Here is a 23,009-nt window from a genome sequence, read left to right on the forward strand (position 1 = left end):
TTTTCGAATTTTCAAATTTCCAAATTTCCGAATTTTAAAATTTCCAAATTTCCGAAATTTCCAATTTCGAAACCAAATGAATTGCACACATCTACTAACAATTAAGATCAGCCGAAGGAATATCACAAATGGGCTCAAAGGGAAGTTTCTATAGAGCTAACAGTACCAAACTGAGATCCCAAGGCAAGGTAGGTGCACAAACAGTGGGAGCCCTGGAACAAAGGCCTTCACCATGAAATGTGTGGCCAGTGGTCTTCCTGTCCCAGACCCATACGTCTGAAATGCCTTGAGACTAGGTGGCTGAAAAGGCATACAGGAGCCCCCCTCTTCCAGTTGCACAGTGTGCTGCTTCATCACAAGGAGGACTTGACAACTAAACTGCCTCCACCGAAAAGCTTCACAGCCATTGACTTGAGTGCCAGAAAATTTGGCGCAGAGGGTCAATCACGTCATCTATGCAGTAGCGTATAACTGCAGGGAAGATCTCCAAGCTTTGGAGTATTGAGTGATCAGTTAGGATCAATCCATTTCTGATCATATGAATAATGACGTGATATACAGTCCGGTTATAGGTTACATAAATACAGCTGACTGAGTAAACACTAGAGGCCCCTGAAGACTCTTGTGGGAAACGCTATGGATGAGCTACATGCGAGGCGCCACGCCGCCGCATCAACTCGCGGTGTAGCGGCAAGATATGCAAGTACACGGCAGCAGTTTCTATTTTTGTTTTTAATCACTGTGTTATGTTGTAACAAGATTTTTACAAATAAAAACTGCACTATGAATCATTTTTTATCCATGGCGTATGGTGTGCTTGTAACATCACATGAGTGGATGTCAGCCCAGCATTTGGATGAGTAACAGAACCAGCTTTGGCACCAGTGATATGTGGATGGATCTGGGATCCCAGGGAGATCTGACCAATTGCCATATGTGATGTGAGTGTGCATGGTGCTTATAATTTAATTTGGCAGCCAAATTGCCTGGTGAGTGTTTAATTTACTCACAGGTGGAGGAATCTTTGCACAACAATCTTCTTACCACTGGAACACCGATGGTGTTTTAAAGATGAGTTTTTATTCATTGAATAGCACGGCTGTGGTGCTACTGAAGAAGGACTTTCATTTCACTGATAATTTTGTGTGAACTTTTTTATGAATTTTATGAACTGTATTTTCATTTGGGATGTTGATTGATTTTGCACATTTGCACTTTACTAGACATGTGCGATTAGTTTCATACAAATCGAAAATTCGTACGAATCTCCGTAAATTCGTATATTCGCGAGGATCCGAAATACGAATTGCTATGCTTCCGAATTTTGTACGAAATACGAAATTTCATTTACAAATTTCGGATCCAAATTCCTAACAAACATTCGTAATTGTTACCTAAAGTTAACAAACATAAAAGTTAAAAACCCAGGAAGTCAGCACAGCACAGGGATGATGGGAGCCCCTCATAATGATGAATTCATCATAACGAACATTCGTAATTGTGACGAAAAGTTAACGAACCTAACGAAAATTTGTATTTCATTTGAAATTTCGGAATTACGAATTAATTCTAATATGAAACGGAACGGAACGCAACTAAACGAATTTATTGATGGCGCACATGTCTACACTTTACTAGATTCAAGTGTCGCAATTTGTTACATATATATATAAGATATATAAGATTTAAAAGATACTTGGGTTGATTTACTAAAATGTGTGCAAAATCTGGTGCAGCCTTGTATAGAAACCAATCAGCTTCCAGTTTTTTAGTCAAAGCTTAACTGAATAAGCTGAGGTTAGAAGCTGATTGGCTACCATGCAGAGCTGCACCAAATTTTACACTCCCCAGTTTTAGTAAATCAACCCTCCTGTGTCCTGTATATAGGATTAAAAAAGAAATCTTATTTTATAATTTATTATTTCAATCCAGTTTTGTCATCTTTTGATTTTTCATGCAATGTCACCGCAAATAAGTACAGGAAAACATTACAATGCAATTGTATGTGAAAGCTTATAAGATTACCCCATAGACAATGATTCTGTACTATCCCACTAACTATCTCTCCTGCGCTCAGGTGTCCAGGAACTGAACATGTGGTGCGACCACCTATAACAAGGTATTGCCTAGCGTCTTGCAGCCCTCCTCTGAACAATGGGTATTCAAGCTAGAAAAAAAACAGAAAAAGAAGGAGGGCGCCCTAACCTAGTGCATTACCACTGATAAACTTTAATGCAGCATAAAAACAGCAAAAATTATACTTACAAAGGAGCTATCAAAACCAGCTTTGAAAAGGGCGCAAATGCGCTGTTCTGTGGATCGACACACCAGGACCAGCCATTGCCCGTTCAGGCTCTGAAGAAGGGGGTGCTCCCCTGAAACGTGTTAGCCATTGGCCATTTGCACCGGTCTGACCCTCTTGGCAATAGGTCCTAGTGTGTCGATCCACAGAACAGCGCATTTGCGCCCTTTTCAAAGCTGGTTTTGATAGCTCGTTTGTGAGTATAATTTTTGCTGTTTTTATGCTGCATTAAAGTTTATCAGTGGTAATGTACTAGGTTAGTGCGCCCTCCTTCTTTTTCTGTTTTTCTATCCCACTAACTACCACAGAGATCATTACACTACAATGTACAATCACAGTACACATTACAATCTAATGCCGCGTACACACGATCGGACATTCCGACAACAAAACCGTGGATTTTTTTCCGAAGGATGTTGGCTCAAACTTGTCTTGCATACACACGGTCAAACAAATGTTGTCGGAAATTCTAAACGTCAAGAACGCGGTGACGTACAAGACGTACGACGAGCCGAGAAAAAGGAAGCTCAATAGCCAGTGCGGCTCTTCTGCTGGATTCCGAGCATGCGTGGACTTTTATGCGACCGACTGTTGTACACACGATCAGACTTTCCAACAAGTTTTGTTGTCGGAAAATTTGAGAACCTGCGCTCAAACATTTGTGTGCGGAAATTCCGACAGCAAATGTTCGATGGAGCATACAGGCGGTCGGACTTTCCGACAACAAGCTCACGTCCAACATTTGTTGTCGGAAAATCCGACCGTGTGTATGCGGCATTAGATCTATAAACCTGAACACGGAAGTTAAAAAAATGAATATATCAGCATCATCAGGTGGCAATAATGGCACTTATAAACATGAATGGCATGTATTCTCTTTGTTCATTTTCATCAAGGTCAGCCAACATTTTCATGTTATATACAGTAAAAAGTGAAGAAACTGCTCTGAAGTTCCATACCGTCTCTGATGACCAGCTTGTCATAACCGCATGAGCTGTATGTTTCAATGTCCAGCGTCAGGATGTTCAGTTCTACTGTGGAATCCAGGGATCTGATCACCCAGGTACACTCCAGATATGAAGGGTAATTATTAGGCCAGCCGGGAGAGAACAAAAAGAATGGTGTGTCTCCAGTTCTTAGTACCCCACCACATGCACCTGAAAGAGCAATGCCAGACAATAATACAACACCATGGACAAAACACTCAGTACATGGGTGCTAATGTATGTGTGATAGTAATGTTATGACTGTTACCATCAATTGGTCAAAGATTTCAATAAATACTAATACAGAAATAGAGATTCTACAGGGTGCTGACTGCACAGCCAGACTTGAGACTGGCCAGGGACTACATAAAGATATCTATGCCAATAGAAGATGCACTTTAGAGTTTATCTATCTATCTATCTATCTATCTATCTATCTATCTATCTATCTATCTATCTATCTATCTATCTATCTATCTATCTATCTCTCTATCTATTTGTTTTTTAATCAATGTATCTATTAACTCTCCAGCATGTACCATATATTTAAATATAATCACTTTGGGTGGATTCGCCTTTTAACAATGGTTCTTGTACAGCACTGGACACAGGCTCCTTTAAATCTTGACCATGGGTTATATGTTGCCACCTTCAAATGAGGACACTAGCAAAATGTTATAATATAACCTATATGACTCTCTGGTTCTCAGCAATCCTTTTTTTTAAGCAAGCAACCAGAGGAAAATTCTGTTTCGCTTACATGATAGTCACAAGAAAACACACCTAACAACTAAGGTCAGCCAAAGGAGTATGACAAATGGGCACAAAGGGAGGCTTCTATATAGCTAACAGATACCATACCTGGACCTATGGTGAGTAGGGGAGCACTTGCCTATATTTCATACATACCTGGAGCTTTAATGGGTAGGGGATCACCTGTCTACACTTCATACCTGGGGCTGTGTTAGGTAGGGGATCACCTGCTTACACTTTATACATAGAGCTATGGTGGGTAGGAGATCACCTGCCTACATTTCTTACCTGGAGCTGTGGTGGGTAGGAGATCACCTGCCTATGAATGAATAAGTAATTCCTCCAGATGAAGCCACATGGGAGGTGGTGAAACTAGTAGAGGTGGAGCCTGGCGGTGGACTACTACTACTGAGTGAGACTGTCATGTCATTTTTAATGCTTTTAAAATTTCATCAAATGTGAGTTCAATGCTAGCTGGGGTGGAGTGGTTTCATTTTTAACCCCTCGGATACTGCACTATAGGAGGCACTTTTGCTCCTTTTTTTCATGTGTTGCTGAACTTACCGGTAGTCATTGTAGATTTAAAGTTTGAAGCAGCACAGTGGAAGGAGTACCTACCTGCTTTTGATTACTTTCATCCCTTGAGCCACCAAGATTCTCTGACGATCCCTGGGAGGGAATGTTTGCACAGGGTGCAAGGCGTGTTTGACCCCTTGCAGGGTTGTTTAAAGGAGGTGAGCGAGCATTGCACGAGGTGGTGGGAGCACTTCGTTCATGGAGGTTGTCTGAAGATATCACACAAGCTTTTTTTTGTTTTTTTGCACAACATGGATTCATTCATTTTATGATTTTGGACTTTTTTCATATTATTGCAATATCAGTGTTTATCACCATAATTGTTTATTTCACTTTTACAGCGCTGTCACACCTATATTTTTTTACAGATAACCTGCCTACATTGCATACCTGGAGCTATAGTGGATAGAGGATCACCTGTCTACATTTCATACCTGGAGCTATAGTGGATAGAGGATCACCTGTCTACATTTCATACCTGGAGCTATGGTGGGTAAGGGATCAGGAGACATGTAGACAGCGGTCCACTCCAATAGAAAGCCTGTTCTACTTATACTGTTGTCACTTTTGAACTGAACAGTCACTGAACTGCCAGAGGAGAACAGGGAGGGTGGTGAAGTGACTCCACAGTATGTACCAATGATGTGATAGTGAATGTCGGGACCATCGTATACCTGCAACGCAGCAAAGACAGCCATCTATTAGTCTGATAGTAAAAGATATAAAACTGGCACAAAGGCTGTAAACAAGTAGATAAACTTTACCCGTAATCTGTCATAGGAGCAGGTTGCTTGGTCTTCGATATCTATTTGCAGAACTCTAATCTCAATAATTTGACCTGATTGCACATTGATTTTCCAGATGTAGTTGGAGTGATGAGGATATTGTCTGGGCCAAAGAGGAGATGCAATTTGTCCATTGGTGCCATCTAGATTGTTCCCAAACACTAAAACGAATACATTTATATGTAGTACATACATAGATAGATAACACATAAATACATACAGTATATTATAGGTAAAAAAATAATTTTCCTGTAGTGAGCTAACAACTCTGCCTTGAAATCTCAAACAATGTTCTCAGCACTTACGTGAGTTCTACCAAGTTGAACTACAGAACACCTCAAATGTCTGTTGTGTCAGAAATTCAGAGCTGTCCTGTGTTCTGTGCATATTTCCTGTGTAATCTCAAAGGGGTTGATTTACTAAAACAGGAAAGTCTATTAAGCCCCCTAGTTCTTATTTTGGTACACAGAACAATTATGCCCCGTACAGACGATCAAACTTTCTGACAACAAAACCGTGGAATTTTGTTCGAAGGTTGTTAGCTCCAACTTGTCTTGCATACACACAGTCACACAAATGTTGGCCAACAATTACGAATGTAGTGACGTACAAGACGAACGCCGAGCCCAAAAAAGGAAGTTCAATAGTCATGTGATATCTCCATTACGAACGCTAGTTTTACAAGACCGAGCGCTTCTGGCTCGTACTTGATTCTGAGCATGCGTGGACTTTTGTGCGACGGACTTGTGTACACACGATTGGAAGGTCCGACAACAAAAATTTGTTGGCGAAAAATTTGAGAACCTGCTAGCCAACATTTGTTGGCTTTCCAACAACAAGCTCACATTGTTGTGGAGAATAGAATGGATCGAAGGTTTTAGTAGTTTAACAAAAGACACTGGAGAGAGCTGACACCACTTAGCCCACAATAATGCTGTGTGTTGTCAGCACACAACAGGATTTAGGAATGTATTTCTGACAGACTCACAGGTATATACTGTTGCATTGTGGTGACTTGCTTTATGCGCTGCAGTAACATTCATTCTTAATGGCACCCCAATACATCTTGCCAAAGCATGTGTGTTGTGGTGAACCAGAATGTATGGTAATGCACTACCCTACACTGTGCTACATTACCTGCCTAGAGTTTGCATGTTCTCCCTGTGCCTGCGTGGGTTTCCTCCGGGTGCTCTGGTTTCCTCCCAAACACCAAAGTCATGCTGATAGGTTAATTGGCTCCTATCTAAATTGGCCCTAGTATGTGTATGTATGAATGTGAGGTAGGAACCTTAGATTGCAACCTCCTTGAAGGCAGGGACTGATGTGAATGTATAATACATATGTAAAGTGCTGTGTAAATTGATGGTGCTATATACTCTAAGTAGCCAAAATAACTAAAAATAAAAATTACATAGCACAATGCATGCACCTGTTTGTGTGCATTTTGGTGCATTAGGCAGTCCAGGAACCGGCAGAGATTCAAACAACGTTTGGACAGGCTGAATGTACCAAGTTGATCAATCGGGTACAACCAGCCTGCAGGATTTTACATGTGAATAATAGCTAGCAATATTCACTGATATAGCCGCTAGCAATATTCATTGGCTACTCTCGGCCCTTAGGCTTCCACTCGTAACCCCCCCTCCCCTCTCCTGTCGCGAGAATACAATGGCTCACGGGAGGGATTCCCCCTGTCAACCCATGGTTGCAGGAAACAAATTTGCTCCGTGTATGGCCTGCATAACACATGTTAGCATGCATGTGTTAACAGTAGGGGGTTGATTTACTAAAACTGAAAAGTGATGGCAGAAAAAGACAGTAGTCCATCGAGTCTGCCGGGTTTTTTTGTTTGTTTTCTTTTTTTATGGGGGGGGGTTTGTTTTTTGTCTTTGTTGTTTTTTTTTTGTTAACTTTTTTGTCTGAGTATAGATCTGTTTGTCCCAAGCATGTTTGAAGCCATTTATTGTTGACTGTCTCACTACCTCTGCTGGAAGTTTATTCCAAGCATCAACTACCCTTTTAGTAAAATAATACTTTCTAAAGTTAGTTTTGAACTTTCCTCCAATTATTTTGAGGTCCCCGTGGTCTTGAATTTGTTTTATATTGAAAAAACTGCACTCCTGAACCTTATTCATCCTCTTGATGTATTTAAAGGTACAGCTGGTGCAGCTCTGCATGGTAGCCAATCAGCTTCCAACGTCAACTAAGGCCGGGTTCACACTGGTACGACACGACAGTCGCACAACTGTGGATCCGACTTTGCCCTGCGACTTGAAGTCCAACATCCATCCGACTTCAATGAACGGGGATCCAACTTTGATCCCAACAATACCAGGCACTTTGTGTCTGGTATGAATCTTTAGGGGAAACTCCACGCCAAATAAAAAAGACAAAAAAAAAAAAACATCATGGGGTTTCCCCTCCAAGACCATGCCAGGCCCTTCGGTCTGGTATGGATTTTAAGGGGAATCTCCACACGAAAAAAAAGGCGTGGGGTCCCCCCCAAAACCCATACTGTTCTTCTCTCTGCGCTGTCTTCTCCCTCTTCTGCCAGGTCTCCTCTCTCCGCTGATGTTTTCTGCCTCTGCAACAATATACTGTTTTTATTTTTGACATTTTTTTTAGGTTAATGGGTAAGGGTACAATGTACCCCATACTCATTCACATAGGGTGGGAGGCCGGGATCTAGGAGCTTCCAGATTCCGATAAGCCCCCTGCCCGCAACCACCGGCCAGAGTTGTCGGGAAGAGGTCCTTGTCCTCATCAACATGGGGAAAAGCTGCTTTGGGGTGGGGGGCGCAGGGCCCCCCTGCCCCAAAGCACCCACACCCCCATGTTGAGGGCATGTGGCCTGGTATGGTTCAGGAGGGGGGGGGCGCTCACTCATCCCCACCCCCTTTCTGACCTGTTGGGCTGCATGCTCGGATAAGGGTCTGGTATGGTGTTGAAGGGGGAACTTGCCCATGCCGTTTTTTTTTTTTTTTTTTATTTGGCGTGGAGTTTCTCCTAAAGATTCATACCAGACACAAAGGGGTTGATTTACTAAAAGCAAATAGAATGTGCACTTGCTCCAGAGCTAGGTAAATGAGTTAAAACTTCACTTTGCAAAGAATACCCAATCACGTGCAAGGAAAATGAAGAGAACAGCATTTTTGCTTGCACATGATTGGATGATGAAAGTCAGCAGAGCTTCTGCTCATTTACTAAGCTCTGGAGCAACTGCTTTTGCAGAGTGCAACTGGTATAGTTGGGATCTCTGTTCAAAGTAGGATGGATGTCGGACTTCAAGTCGCAGAGCAATTTCGGATTCACAGTCGTACGACTGTCGTGTGGTACCAGTGTGAAAGTGGCCTGAAACAGAGAAATGCGCAAGCATTGCAAATATGTACAGCATTTTTTTTCATTTTGGCCTCACACTTTAAAGTGTTTATACCCCTGGTGCCCAACATGCAGCCCACAGTACTTCACTGCCATGATACCCATGGCAGGAGGGGAATGGAGGGGATTAACATTTTTACTGTCATGACCACCAATTTATGGTCTCTCTGTTTGTTTTAGGGACCATTGTCACTAAAACTGAAAGTAACGAAGGGAACATCTGCAGGAAAGGACCGAGATCTGACCTACAGGTATTTGGTTAAATGTCTTCAGTGCCAGGCTCTGCAAAGAATTATTTCTATACTTCACTGCACTCATGTATTTACCAGAGAAACTGATCATAAAGTGATAGAAGGCAGCCCTTCCAGAGAGGATCTGTGGCCATTGATCCATGGAGGGTTATAATCATTTCCTTCCTTCGAACCCCAGCAATGGCAATTATTGAGACAGAAAGTGAAGAGAAGGCAGATGTCTTTAGTGGGGACAGCAAAAATAAATAAATAAACACTTTTTAGCAGGGTTAGGGGGAGAGTCTGAACCTCTATAAGATTTAAATTGCACTTCTCTTCTCACTTTATCCAAAATTAAATATTTGCTATATATATTTAGTACCCAGAGAAAACCCACACAGGTAGAACATGCAAACCGCAGGCAGGTTGTACCGTGGTTATTATATAGTGCTGTCAATTTACACGGCACTTAAGTGCCGGTTCACACTAGACGCGGCACGACTTGCAGGTCGCCTCACCGAGGCGACCTGCACACGACTGCCGGGGCGACTTGCAAGAGGACTTCTGTATAGAAGTCTATGCAAGTCGCCCCCAAAGTAGTACAGGAACCTTTTACTAAGTCGGAGCGACTTGCGTCGCTCCTATTAGAACGGTTCCGTAGCACAGAACGGGAGGCGACTTGTCAGGCGACTAGGTCGTCTGACAAGTCGCCCCTGTGTGAACCAGCCCTTACATATACATTGTACATTCACATCAGTCCCTACCTTCAAGGAGCTTACGATCTAAGGTCCCTAACACACATTCATATACAAGGGACAATTTTGGACAGAAGCCAATTAACCTACCAGCATGTCTTTGGAGTGTGGGAGGAAACCCACGCAGGCACTGGGTGGTATTCGATCTTAGTGCTGGCAGGCGGATGTGCTAACCACTTAGCCACTGTGCTACCCCAATATTGTACATATAATATAGTATGTATAATATATTGTATATACGCTATATTACCAAAAGTATTGGGACGCCTGCTTTAACACACAAATCAACCTTAATTGCATCCCAGTCTTATGCCCCGTACACACGGTCGGATTTTCCGACGGAAAATGTGTGATAGGACCTTGTTGTCGGAAATTCCGACCGTGTGTAGGCTCCATCACACATTTTCCATCGGATTTTCCGACACACAAAGTTTGAGAGCAGGATATAAAATTTTCCGACAACAAAATCCGTTGTCGGAAATTCCGATCGTGTGTACACAAATCCGACGGACAAAGTGCCACGCATGCTCAGAATAAATAAAGAGACGAAAGCTATTGGCCACTGCCCCGTTTATAGTCCCGACATACGTGTTTTACGTCACCGCGTTCAGAACGATCGGATTTTCCGACAACTTTGTGTGACCGTGTGTATGCAAGACAAGTTTGAGCCAACATCCGTAGGAAAAAATCCTAGGATTTTGTTGTCGGAATGTCCGAACAAAGTCCGACCGTGTGTACGGGACATTAGTCTGTAGGGTTCAATATTGAGTTGGCCCACCCTTTGCAGCTATAACAACTTCACCTCTTCTGGGAAGGCTGTCCACAAGGTTTAGCAGTGTGTCTATGGGAATGTTTAACCATTCTTCCAGAAGCGCATTTGTGAGGTCAGGCACTGATGTTGGACGAGAAGGCCTGGCTCACAGTCTCCGCTCTAATTCGTCCCAAAGGTGTTCTATCGGGTTGAGGTCAGGACTCTGTGCAGGCCAGTCAAGTTCCTCCACCCCAAACTTACTCATCCATGTCTTTATGGATCTTGCTTTGTGCACTTGTCCAAATCACGGGTTCACACTGTGTGCTGAATGGCTCACAGCAGGGGGTCCGGTGCGTCCCTGTTCACCGTTTCAGGTCCGAATTCAGTCCGAATTTTTGGCTGAATTCAGGCCTGAAACGGACTAGAAGATGCACAGGACTCTTCTACAAACCGCTTTGTAGCCATCCTGGAGCTGTGTGAACCGGTTCCATTAAGGGCCGGTCACAGTCCATCCAATTTGCAATAGTGTAAACCCAGCCTTAGGTGTGTGTCTATGGGAACATTTGACCAATCTCCCTGAAGCGCATTTGTGAGGTCAGGCACTGATGTGGACGAGAAGACCTGGCTCGCAGTCTCTGCTCTAATTCATCCCAAAGGTGTTCTATCGGGTTGAGGTCAGGACTCTGTGCAGACTAGTCAAGTTCCTCCACCCCAAACTTACTCATCCATGTCTTTATGGATCTTGCTTTGTGCACTTGTCCAAATCATTTGATGGAGGGGGGATTATGGTGTGGGGTTGTTTCTCAGGGGTTGGGCTTGGCCCCTTAGTTCCAGTGAAGGGAAATCCTAAGGCGTCAGCATACCAAGACATCTTGGACAATTTCATGCTCCCAATTTTATTTGAACAGTTTGGGGATGGCCCCTTCCTGTTCCAACATGACTGCACACCAGTGCACAAAGGCTCAGAGGAAGGGGTCTTTCGACTGAGTACACATAGCAGAAGAAAAACAGTACTAGGGGGAGATCTCTGGCGTGAAGCTGAATATTTCAACAAAAGCAAGTTTTGATATTTTATTTTTAATGGACTTTTCATTTTTGGCTAAAGTTCTGCATTAGGTAAAAACTGAGAAATTGCTATGATTTGAAAAACGAACCTGAAATCAACATGAATATTTCATATATATGGAAAGCTTAAAAAAAAATAATCATTTACTTACTGTGTGAAAAGGAGATTCTGAAGCCTGATCCACTTATTGATCCATCAGACACAAACTTTACCCAGAGTATGTGGCCGACAATAGAAGTTACATTATTGGGCAGGCTGGCTCCGCAAAATCTCCCCAGAAAGGCGCCTCCGGCATCGCCTTCCCTGATTTCCAAATAATCCTTTGAACAGTTTTCACTGGATTGCAGAGAGAATGATCTGCATATGAAGGATGGACATAAGGAGTAATATTGTTTAATAGTAAAGACTTATAGATTCTATCAAAGGTAAACTATAGTCTGTTAAGTGTGTAGTGCACCCCCTAAAGAGCTGCTGGTGATTTTGGTCCTTTTTCCCCCCTTAGAGCACGGCACCCAAAATTTTCATAATTCTTCCACTGGCCCGGAAAACAGTTTAGGGGTTCTTTTTAGAGTTTTTTTTATAGGAAACGATGAGCTTGGATGGGGAGAGGGAGCATGGGATACCCCAATAATCTGCAAACTGGACTCAATTTCTGGCTTCACTTCACAAACTGCTGGCTGCCCCTCACAAAGTGAATGACCTACAGGATTCCTGCTGGTGACTTCTACTCCCTCTAAAGAGTCAAAAGCCACAGTCACTTCCCTTCAGTATTGGGGGTCATCTACTAACTTAGCCACAGAATCACCAGTTGCCTCTTGCCAATATCTGCCAGGCTCTTCCTAGTGAGGGAGATGTAGAATCACACCACCATAGGACAGTTGGACTCTTTCCTCCCTGCGCCCCGTATGGACGGGCTGCCACTGCTGGGGTGTAAGGTATGTATTTTTTTTTCATTTTTCTGTTCTTTATTGCCTAAAGTGGAACGAAGCTGTCATGGCACCACAGACTGAAAATGCTATTTACTGTATTTATCGGCGTATAGCACGTGTCGGCGTATAACACGCACCCCAATTTAAGAGGGAGGTTTCAGGAAAAAAAACTTTTTTTTTTAAATAAACCACTTTGAAGCAAAATAATGGTCAGTGAGCACCAATGCAGCCTGATCTGCGCCCATCTGCAGCCTGATCTGCGCCCATCTGCAGCCTGATCTGCGCCCATCTCCCCCATCAATGCAGCTCACCATCTCTCATCTCTCATAGGAAATCACCGAGCCGTCATCTGTTTACTCGGCTCTCAGTCGGCAGTCACATACACGGTCCCGCTTCCGCCATTGGCATTCGACCAGCTCCTGTGATAGACAGAACACTGGTCCAATGCCGGTGGGGGAGGCGGGACTGTGTGTGTGACGTGCGAGCCGAGCAGAGAGTAGATGACGGCTCGGCGTATTCTGGTGGCACTCGTCCCCCTCCTTCCCCTCCAAGGTACACTGTTGGCGTATAACACGCACCGGCGATTTTTCCCCTATTTTCAGGGGAAAAAAAGTGCGTATTATACACCGATAAATATGGTAATTCATTTTTATTATTCAAAGCAAACTCACCCATCCATCCAGGTCTCATTGCTTTATTTTGTTGAGAAAAAAAAACACCCCCTAGCATTTCTGTTTGTCCGTGGCCATCTTGAGTAAGGGCAAATGATTCATGTAGCATTAACTTCTGCCCTTAGCTCAGGCATGTAAGCATGAGGGTTTGCTTAACTGAGAAAGCCCCGCCTTTCTTCCTCCAGATGAAAGAAAAAAATGCCTAAGACAACTTATGGGATGTATGACATCATTTTGGCCTAGGCCAGAAACCAGGAAGCAACTGAGGAAATGTTTAAAACAAGTAAATATAACAGACCTTCCTTTTCTCTAATGCTAGCAGCATAGGGATTAAAAATACTTCATGTTGATTAAGAGAGTTTAGTTCCACTTTAAAGCAGTAATGCACATTTAGTGTTTATTTATTTTTTTTATATATATGTAATGAAACCAATATTGTCCTAGCTTAAGGCTAGCCATACACGGCTAAAGTCAACAAAACTTTTGCCATAGGTGGCCTGTTGGCACCAGCTGACTCAGCAAACTTTAATTTGAAAATTGATGGAGCCAGGTGGAAAACAGTCAAATGGTGAGTGCAGACAATTGGAGGCAGCAGGTCCCACACTTTGCGGTTTGGAATCGCAGGAGGTATCACTGCAATTCTGCCCGTGATTCCAAATCATGTGGCAATTGCTGTTAAATGTGCAACATGCGTTTGGGTGCCATTCATTCTAAATGGCACCCCAAATGTTATGGGATTTTGCTGAGATTGTCGTCCAACCTAATTGCACTGCAAAGCAAAATGCTATTTTAAAAACTGGGTGAAAAATGTCACCCAAAAAAGGAGCAGAAGCTTCATTTGGGTGACAAAAGCATATAAGGCAGCCCACTGAAGTAACTGGGCTGCCCTATGCCTGACACGTGGAATCGCATGAAAATCGCTCACACAAAATCATGAGCGGTAACACAAGTTCCCGGTACGTGTAGTGTGAATAGGACCTAACTCTTCGGGTATTCTCACAGCTGCTGGAGCAGTCAGAATATGATAGCCAGCAGGGAAGATTCCTCCATCCATACAGGCGAAACAAGAGAAATCTATCTGTGTATGGCTAGCCTACATTATGATAGTCTCTGAAATAAGATCTGTCTGTGTTGCACTTTGCAAATAGAATCTCTTTTTCATTCTACAGCTATGACATGCCAGTAAGCCCTCGTGCACAATGGAGCGATTTGACCTGTCAAATCGCATGACAAGTCGCAGCCTATTGCCGGCAATGGCACCATTCCAATCGGTGCAACGCCAACTTTGTGATGCTGCACGGATTCGCAAAAGTAGTTCCTGCACTACTTTTGGTGACTTTGGGTGCGACTTCAATAGACATCTGTGCATGAAGCCGCACAGATGTCTTTCAAGCCGCACCTGAAGGCGCACTGAAATGCGGCTTTGAAATCATGCAATTTAAGGTGAAGTTGCACGATTTCAAAGCCGCGGGCTTAAATTTAGAATCTGACCACCTGGTGTCAGGCAACAGACACAATGGGATTGATTTACTAAAACTGGAGAGTGCAAAATCTGGTGCAGCTGTGCATGGTAGCCAATCAGCTTCTAACTTCAGCTTGTTCAATTAAGCTTTGACAATAAACCCTGGAAGCTGATTGGTTTCTATGCAGAGCTGCACCAGATTTTGCATTCCCCAGTTTTAGTAAATCAACCCCCATAATTAGTTTAGACCTTTTGATAAATGAGTCAGGCTCTAGCAGATATCACAGTATGAGGCCTGAGGGAACCTGCAGGATTTATAGAATTGTCACGGCTATATGTCTTGTATTTCATGGGAGAAATCCTACGAGTGTCAGCACCACACTTTGTATTCCTTCCAAGTTGCATTTTATGTTGAAACATTTGTTAAAGACTTTTCCTGCCAGACGCAGCACTTCCTTCCCGTAAGGTCAATAAGATGAGAACAATATGAAGAAATATAGGGAGGGGATTACATGAAAGACAGTGCGAGACTGTTGCCAGGAGCACTGATAATGTTCCAAATGCACTCCAGATTTTCTGGATAGTTTTCTAGATAGGAGGGGCTGTTGAAGGCGCCGTTCTCCATGTGTAAGTCACCTCCACAGGCTGAAGAAAAAGAGAATAAATATCATTAGACTATAGGATATCTGGGCACGTCTAGGGATAAGAAAAAAATAAGGTGCTGCCCAGCCAATCAGATCTAAGCTTTCCTTAAATAACAGCATATCTCCCAACTGTCCCTGATTACGAGGGACTGTCCCTGATTTGGAGCAATGTCCCTCTGTCCCTCTTTCCTCCTCATTTGTCCCTCATTTTGGTCTGATCCATATAGTTGTATATCAAATGCACTATTTATCTTTCAAAAAGTGTTTCCGGGTGCTAAACCTTTCATCCAATTTCTAAATTGTTGAATTTGTAAACCTCAAAAGCCAATATAAATAAGTAGTAGTAGTTAAAAAAAAGTATTTGTGGTTTTAACTAATATTTTTTGCTATAATTCTCCTTTAAGGGGGCGTGGCAAGGGGTGTGTCCTATGCCTACATGTATTTGCTAACAGGCGTCCCTCGTTCCCATCTCAAAAAGTTGGGAGGTATGTAATAGACAGAATGCAAAGACCTTGTTTAACCCCTTCCTGCCCAGCCCCAACATCCCTTTAACCTCCCTGGCAGTATGATTATGTCAGATTTTTGCGTCTCAAAGCGGTACATTGTTTTGCATAGAAATTTGGCGTTTTATATTGTAGGCCTGTAATTCTTAGGAATAACACACTTAAATCTGTCCAAACAAGAGTCTAGTAGATATCCCGGGTATGACAAAGTTTGAAACACAAAATCATAAATTATAATATAATAAATAATAATTATCAAAAATAGGAAATATAATATTAATAATAATAAAATGTATTTAATAATGTAATCAAATCAAAAACACTAAAATTTGCTCAGTTGCAGAATTGTCGCTGTTGTCACTTTCATTGTCTGATGACAAATTTAGGATCGCTGTTTCCTAGCTGGTCAAAAAAACGATTTTGACGTAAAGGGACGCTTTTTGGATGCCATGGACATTCAAAAAGTTTCCGGGCAGGAAGAATGGCATATATAATATAAAATTGCAGGCAGGGCACTGGACAAAGCATTAGGGACAAAAGGGATGAGAAATGATTTCATACAGTAATGTAATCTTACAGATTATTGTGTACTGTATGTGTTATGTGTTTTTCACTTTCTGAATTTGCAGCCAGGCTCCACCCCCATGCGTCACGATGCTCGCAGGGAATGGAGCCCGGAACAGTAATGAATCGGGCGGATGATCCGGCGGAGGACACAGCGGGAGGACGTTGCAGGATCCTGGGGACAAGGTAAATAAGCTGTACCAGGATACTGCGATGCAATCTTGAGTGTGGCTCGGGGTTACCGCTTTTGGTAGTGAAAATTCACCCCGAATCGAGAATACCGCCGGGGAGGTTAACAGGGTCATTATGCCTGGGAGGGAGTGGTGGGAAAAACCAGCCAATCATGGCTGTGTGCCGCCCACTCCCGGTCATTTGTAGAGACTCAGACCTGTCTTTGACAGCTCGGTCACTGTGCCGAGTCTGCTCTCAGCACAGAAAGCTCTGCCACCCATGAATGCATATGTGCAGCATGTGAGCAATAAAGTGATTGTAAAGCTTGAATTTTTTTTATTAGAATAATAAACATGTTATACTTACTTGTGCTGTGCAATGGTTTTGCACAGAGCAGCCCTGACCTCTCTTCTTCTGGGGTTCCCACCATTCCTCCCACAGACACCAATGATGGCACACCGTTCCTCCTACAAACACCAATGATGGTGCACCATTCCTCTTACATACACAAATGATGGCGCACCATTCCTCCCACAGACACAGATGATGGCGCACCATTTGTCCCACAGACACCAATAATGGTGTACCATTCCTCCCACAGACACCAATGATGGTGCACCATTCCGCCCACAGACAGAGATGATGGCATACCATACCTCCCACAGACACAGATGATGGCGCACCATTCCTTCCACAGACACAGATGATGGCGTACCATCCGTCCCACAGACACCAATGATGGCGCACCATTCCGCCCACAGACACCAATGATGGGGCACCATTCCTCCCACAAAAACCAAAGATGGGGCACCATTCCTCCCATAGACACCAATGATGGGGCACCATTCCTACCTTGAATACCAACAATGGGGCGCCATTTCTTTCACTGATACCAACAATAGGGAACTATTCCTTCCACTAAAACCAATATTGGGGCACTGTTTGCTCTCACCGACACCACAGCGTTTTCTAATCCCACTTGGTTTCAGTCTGGCCCCTCTAAAGCCTCGAGGACAGTAAACTTGCCCTTTGTTTAGAAAGTTTGGAGACCCCTAGTATAGAGTATTACTTAAGTGACAGTCTGAGTCTGCTCAGGCTGTTGACATCACATCCATGATGGCAGAACCCAGCAGCAGTCGCAGGGCTTTTGGATGTCTACACAAGAGAGGCTTTTACAGGTAAATACATGCATGAAATACATTAAATGCAAATATAATCTTAGAAGATTTTTGTTGAAATGGCTGGTCTTGCAACAGGATTTTAGGGAGGAGAGGGTTACCCCCTCCATGCTTTCAATTTATGCAATGCTATTGTTGGGTGACATTGTATCCTTAACCTCCCCCCGCCCGCCATATAGTCAAATAACGGTGGGCGGGATCCCCTCTTGTTCTGGGATGACATCATATGACGTTGCCCCAGTCTCACTGCCCATGAGTGCCCGCGGGGGCATGTGCCAAGAAAATATTCCCCACACCATTACACCACCACAAGCCTGAACCGTTGATACAGGGCAGGATGGACCCGTTCTTTCATGTTGTATACCCCAAATATTTACCCTACCATCTGAATGTCATAGCTGAAATCAAGACTCATCAGACTAGGCAACGTTTTTCCAATATTCTATTGTCCAATTTTGGTGAGCCTGTGCGAATTATGGCCTCAGTTTCCTGATTTTAGCTGACAGGAGTAGCACTCGGTGTGGTCTGCTTCAAGGTTCAATGTGTTGTGCGTTCAGAGATGGTATTCTGTATACTTTGGTTGTAACGAGTGGTTATTTGAATTACTGTTGTCTTTCTATCGAACCAGTCTGCCCATTCTCCTCTGACATCAACAAGGTATTTTCCTCCACACAACTGCCGCTCACTGGATATTTTCTATTTTTTGTACTATTCTCCATAAACCCTAGAGATGGTTGTGCGTGCAAATCCCAGTAGATCATCAGTCTTTGAAATGCTCAGACCAGCCCGTCTGGCACCAACAGCCATGCCATGTTCAAAGTCACTTAAATCTCCTTTCTTCCCCATTCTGCTGCTCGGTTTGAACTTCAGAAAGTCGTCTTCACCCCTTCTAGATGCCTAAATGCATTGAGCTGCTGCCATGGTTGATTGTCGATTAGCAGTTTGCTGTTGCCATGGCTGGTTGGCTGATTAGCAATTTGTGTTACCAAGCAATTGAACAGGTGTACTTAACAAAATGGCCAGTGTGTGTATTTGCCTTTAGTTTATCAACCCCAATATCTCAGGTCTTAGAATTCTGATACAGTGGGGCAAAAAAGTATTTAGTCAGCCACCAATTGTGCAAGTTCTCCCACTTAAAAAGATGAGAGAGGCCTGTAATTGTCATCATAGGTATACCTCAACTATGAGAGACAAAATGTGGAAACAAATCCAGACAATCACATTGTCTGATTTTTGAAAGAATTTATTTGCAAATTATGGTGGAAAATAAGTATTTGGTCACCTACAAACAAGCAAGATTTCTGGCTCTCACACTCATTACCTGTATTAATGACACCTGTTTGAACTTGTTATCAGTATAAAAGACACCTGTCCACAACCTCAAACAGTCACACTCCAAACTCCACTATGGTGAAGACCAAAGAGCTGTCGAAGGACACCAGAAAGAAAATTGTAGACCTGCGCCAGGCTGGGAAGACTGAATCTGCAATAGGCAAGCAGCTTGGTGTGAAGAAATCAACTGTGGGAGCAATAATTAGAAAAAAGAAGACATACAAGACCACTGATAATCTCCCTCGATCTGGGGCTCCACGCAAGATCTCACCCCGTGGGGTCAAAATGATCACAAGAACGGTGAGCAAAAATCCCAGAACCACACAGGGGGGACCTAGTGAATGACCTGCAGAGAGCTGGGACCAACGTAACAAAGGCTACCATCAGTAACACACTACGCCGCCAGGGACTCAGATCCTGCAGTGCCAGACGTGTCCCCCTGCTTAAGCCAGTACTTGTCCGGGCCCGTCTGAGGTTTGCTAGAGAGCATTTGGATGATCCAGAAGAGGATTGGGAGAATGTCATAAGGTCAGATGAACCCAAAGTAGAACTGTTTGGTAGAAACACAACCCGCCGTGTTTGGAGGAGAGAGAATGCTGAGTTGCAACCAAAGAACACCATACCTACTGTGAAGCATGGGGGTGGCAACATCATGCTTTGGGGCTGTTTCTCTGCAAAGGGAACAGGACGACTGATCGGTGTACATGAAAGAATGAATGGGGCCATGTATCATGAGATTTTGAGTGCAAACCTCCTCACATCAGCAAGGGCATTGAAGATTAAACATGGCTGGGTCTTTCAGCATGACAATGATCCCAAACACACTGCCCGGGCTATGAAGGAGTGGCTTCGTAAGAAGCATTTCAAGGTCCTGGAGTGGCCTAGCCAGTCTCCAGATCTCAACCCCATAGAAAACCTTTGGAGGGAGTTGAAAGTCCGTGTTGCCCAGCGACAGCCCCAAAACATCACTGCTCTAGAGGAGATCTGCATGGAGGAATGGGCCAACATACCAGCAACAGTGTGTGACAACCTTGTGAAGACTTACAGAAAACGTTTGACCTCTGTCATTGCCAACAAAGGATATATAACAAAGTATTGAGATGAACTTTTGATATTGACCAAATACTTATTTTCCACCATAATTTGCAAATACATTCTTTCAAAAATCAGATAATGTGATTGTCTGGATTTGTTTCCACATTTTGTCTCTCATAGTTGAGGTATACCTATGATGACAATTACAGGCCTCTCTCATCTTTTTAAGTGGGAGAACTTGCACAATTGGCGGCTGACTAAATACTTTTTTGCCCCACTGTATATTGTCAGAGTGTTCGTTAGTTAGCACTAGCACCTTTCTCTATGTAATGTACAAAAACATATGTTATGCAGTTAAAACTAAAAATGATGACACCTACCTGAGGTTGATGCGGAGTAGGTAGCGCGGAATCCTTTATATGTTGTGTAACTATTGGAGACAAATTTTATCACAAGGGCATTGCTGAACGATGTAACAGGGTGAGGGATTACCTGACCACAGTAACGTCCTTTAAAAAAAAAAAAAAAAAAAAAAAGGAAAGTGAGAAGGTCAAATGCATATCGTGTACAATCAGTTTTTTATTCACTCTGACCAGACTACCCCAGACTAGGCAGTATGATCCATTTTCTTACTAGTTACCATTTTTCTTACCAGGAAAGCTTACCAGTAGCACTCCACTGCCACTCTAAGGCCTCTTGCACACGATACTCCTGTTTGAGAATCTACTTTTTCAAAAATTTTTTTATGTATTTTTGCGCATTTTCGCACATATGCGTTTGCACATTTTTTCGTGCAAATTCCTGCACATTTCCGCGCATGCGTGGAAGCTTGTTCTCGCATTGACAATGTCAATGGACTAATCTGTGTGAATTTGCGTGGAAATGTGCGCGAATGCGCGCATGAGGCTTAAAGTGGAGTTCCACCCACTTTTACAACTCTTCAGCATCCCTCACTAAACTGTGCACTGTAAACAAATTGGATATTTTTAAATTTTTTTTCTCAGCACTTACTGTATATCTGCTGTATTCATTTTTCACTTCCTCCTCCCTGGCCGCGGCCCATCGCATCATTTCCTGTTTGCAATGCCTTCTGGGAAGGGGCGGCAACTTCCTCTGACACTGCCGTTGCTATGGAAACCTGACCTGAAACCTATTACACTGCTTGTGCTGCACTGAGCATGTGCGAGATCTGCAAGGATGAGATCCAGGAAGAAATACAGTCTGGCTTCAGATGCCCACACTTAAGATGGCCACGGCCTGCTGCAAGTTTATAAAATAACAAACTACTGCTATAAACTAAAAAAACAGACCTTAGTTTACAGACTAACTTTACTAGAATACATTAAGCTTGTATATTATATGGGTATATTTATTTTAAAAGTATCATTTCGGCCGGAACACCACTTTAAATTACTGACCAAAAATGAAGATTTTTCTACTTTTTTTTTTTACTGAGGAATACACGGTGCTTGTTTACACGCCTGTGTGCATACGCACATTACAATTAATGGGCTGTATTTTAGCTCAGTAAAAAAAAATAAGCTGTACTGAGCCTTTTCAAGCTGCAGTGTGCAAGAGGCCTAAAGCAGAATAATGGTTTCACTCTACCCCTTGAATTCTCCATAATTTAGAGTCAATATTGGAGTATAGCCAGCAGTGGACTGGGACATGGGAGAAAGAGGGCCCACTGAACTGGAGATTATTTTGTTGGGTTTGGAATCTACAAAGGTGGAGAGCCAGAATCTGCCATGTAGCTTTGTGTAGGAAAAAAAAATTCTGGTAGCTGAAAGAATTATGGACTGCTCAACCGTTGAGGTAGATCCACTTCTTAAGAAGTCGTGCCAGACCATGTACTGGGTTTTCATATGGCTCATTCTGGACCACCACCCCTTGTCCCATGGCTTGCTGATCATTGTACAGCTTCTCTCCACCTTGGCAATTGAAGGAGGGACAATCCATCAGTGACACACGCTAACTGGCAACTTGCTAAACTGTCAATTACAGATCATGACCTGCCCCTCTGTTACTTAGCACAACCACCTTCAGATGCTGCTGAAGACCCTTTCAGTACCCACCTAGAGGTGGGAGGGCTGTGGTCACAGAAGGACAGGCCATGATCTGTAACTGGTAGCCTAGTAAGTTGTCAATTACAGTATGCAGTGCTGTATTATTTATAGAGCAACTACATTATCAAAATCAATGAGTGAGGGTTGTCATCAGCTACCTCTCTTTGGTTTTAGTGATGTTTTTGCCCTACACACTCAGAGCCAGCCTGCCCCTTTTATGGCTTTGTTTGGTGGGGGGGGGGGGGGGGGGCATACAGTAAATCTTGTGACCAGAGATGCTGTTAGAAACCGTGGGCCCCATACAGACAAACTGACACAGGGCCCCATACAAACAACCTGACACGGGGCCCCATACAGCCAGTGCTTCAGCTATGAATGAACACAGTGAGTGATCGGTATGGATCACTCATTGTGTTCATTCAGGAATGGAAGGGGCTGGTAAATATAACATATTTACCTAACCTTTCCCCAACTCTTAATCTTGAAGGATCCTATTGTGTGCTTGCAGCTGCTGATGGGGAGAAGGGGAGGGAAGCCACCAGCGCTGTGGGGGTGGGGGTGGGGGCACCAAGGGGGGGCCTTGGCAGCAGGGGGAAATGTATGATGCAGAGGGAGGGTCCAGTAATTGCCTCCTGCTGCACTGATCTGGGCAATTGGGTGTACCTGTACGACCCCTTTAATTGGCGGGGCTAGCGGCGGCACGGGTGCGCCCGCCGTGTACAGGGTGACCGTGGCCACGGGACTGGTAGACTTGATGTCCGCCGGTCTCCCGGCGATCGTGTCAGGGAGCCACAGAACGGGGATTTGCCTATGTAAACAAGGCATTTCCCCGTTCTGCCTTGTGACATGACAGAGGTCATCGGGAGCAGTGA

The 23,009-nt window shown here is 43.6% G+C and overlaps 1 protein-coding gene across 1 annotated transcript in view; it reads right to left on the minus strand.

Moving 5' to 3' along the window:
* Positions 1-23,009, minus strand: part of CUBN (cubilin) — a 388,954-nt gene that overhangs the window by 118,381 nt on the left and 247,564 nt on the right. Inside the window, exons 35-40 of the mRNA XM_073629712.1 lie at positions 20,452-20,580; positions 15,157-15,289; positions 11,734-11,939; positions 5,382-5,563; positions 5,096-5,291; positions 3,262-3,459 (exon numbers count right to left, since the gene is read on the minus strand). Of these exons, the coding sequence (XP_073485813.1) occupies positions 3,262-3,459; positions 5,096-5,291; positions 5,382-5,563; positions 11,734-11,939; positions 15,157-15,289; positions 20,452-20,580 (1,044 nt within the window). The remainder of the gene's footprint in view (positions 1-3,261; positions 3,460-5,095; positions 5,292-5,381; positions 5,564-11,733; positions 11,940-15,156; positions 15,290-20,451; positions 20,581-23,009) is intronic.

Source organism: Aquarana catesbeiana, linkage group LG05 (genome assembly GCF_042186555.1).
Source record: "Aquarana catesbeiana isolate 2022-GZ linkage group LG05, ASM4218655v1, whole genome shotgun sequence".
Taxonomy (NCBI): Eukaryota; Metazoa; Chordata; class Amphibia; order Anura; family Ranidae; genus Aquarana; species Aquarana catesbeiana.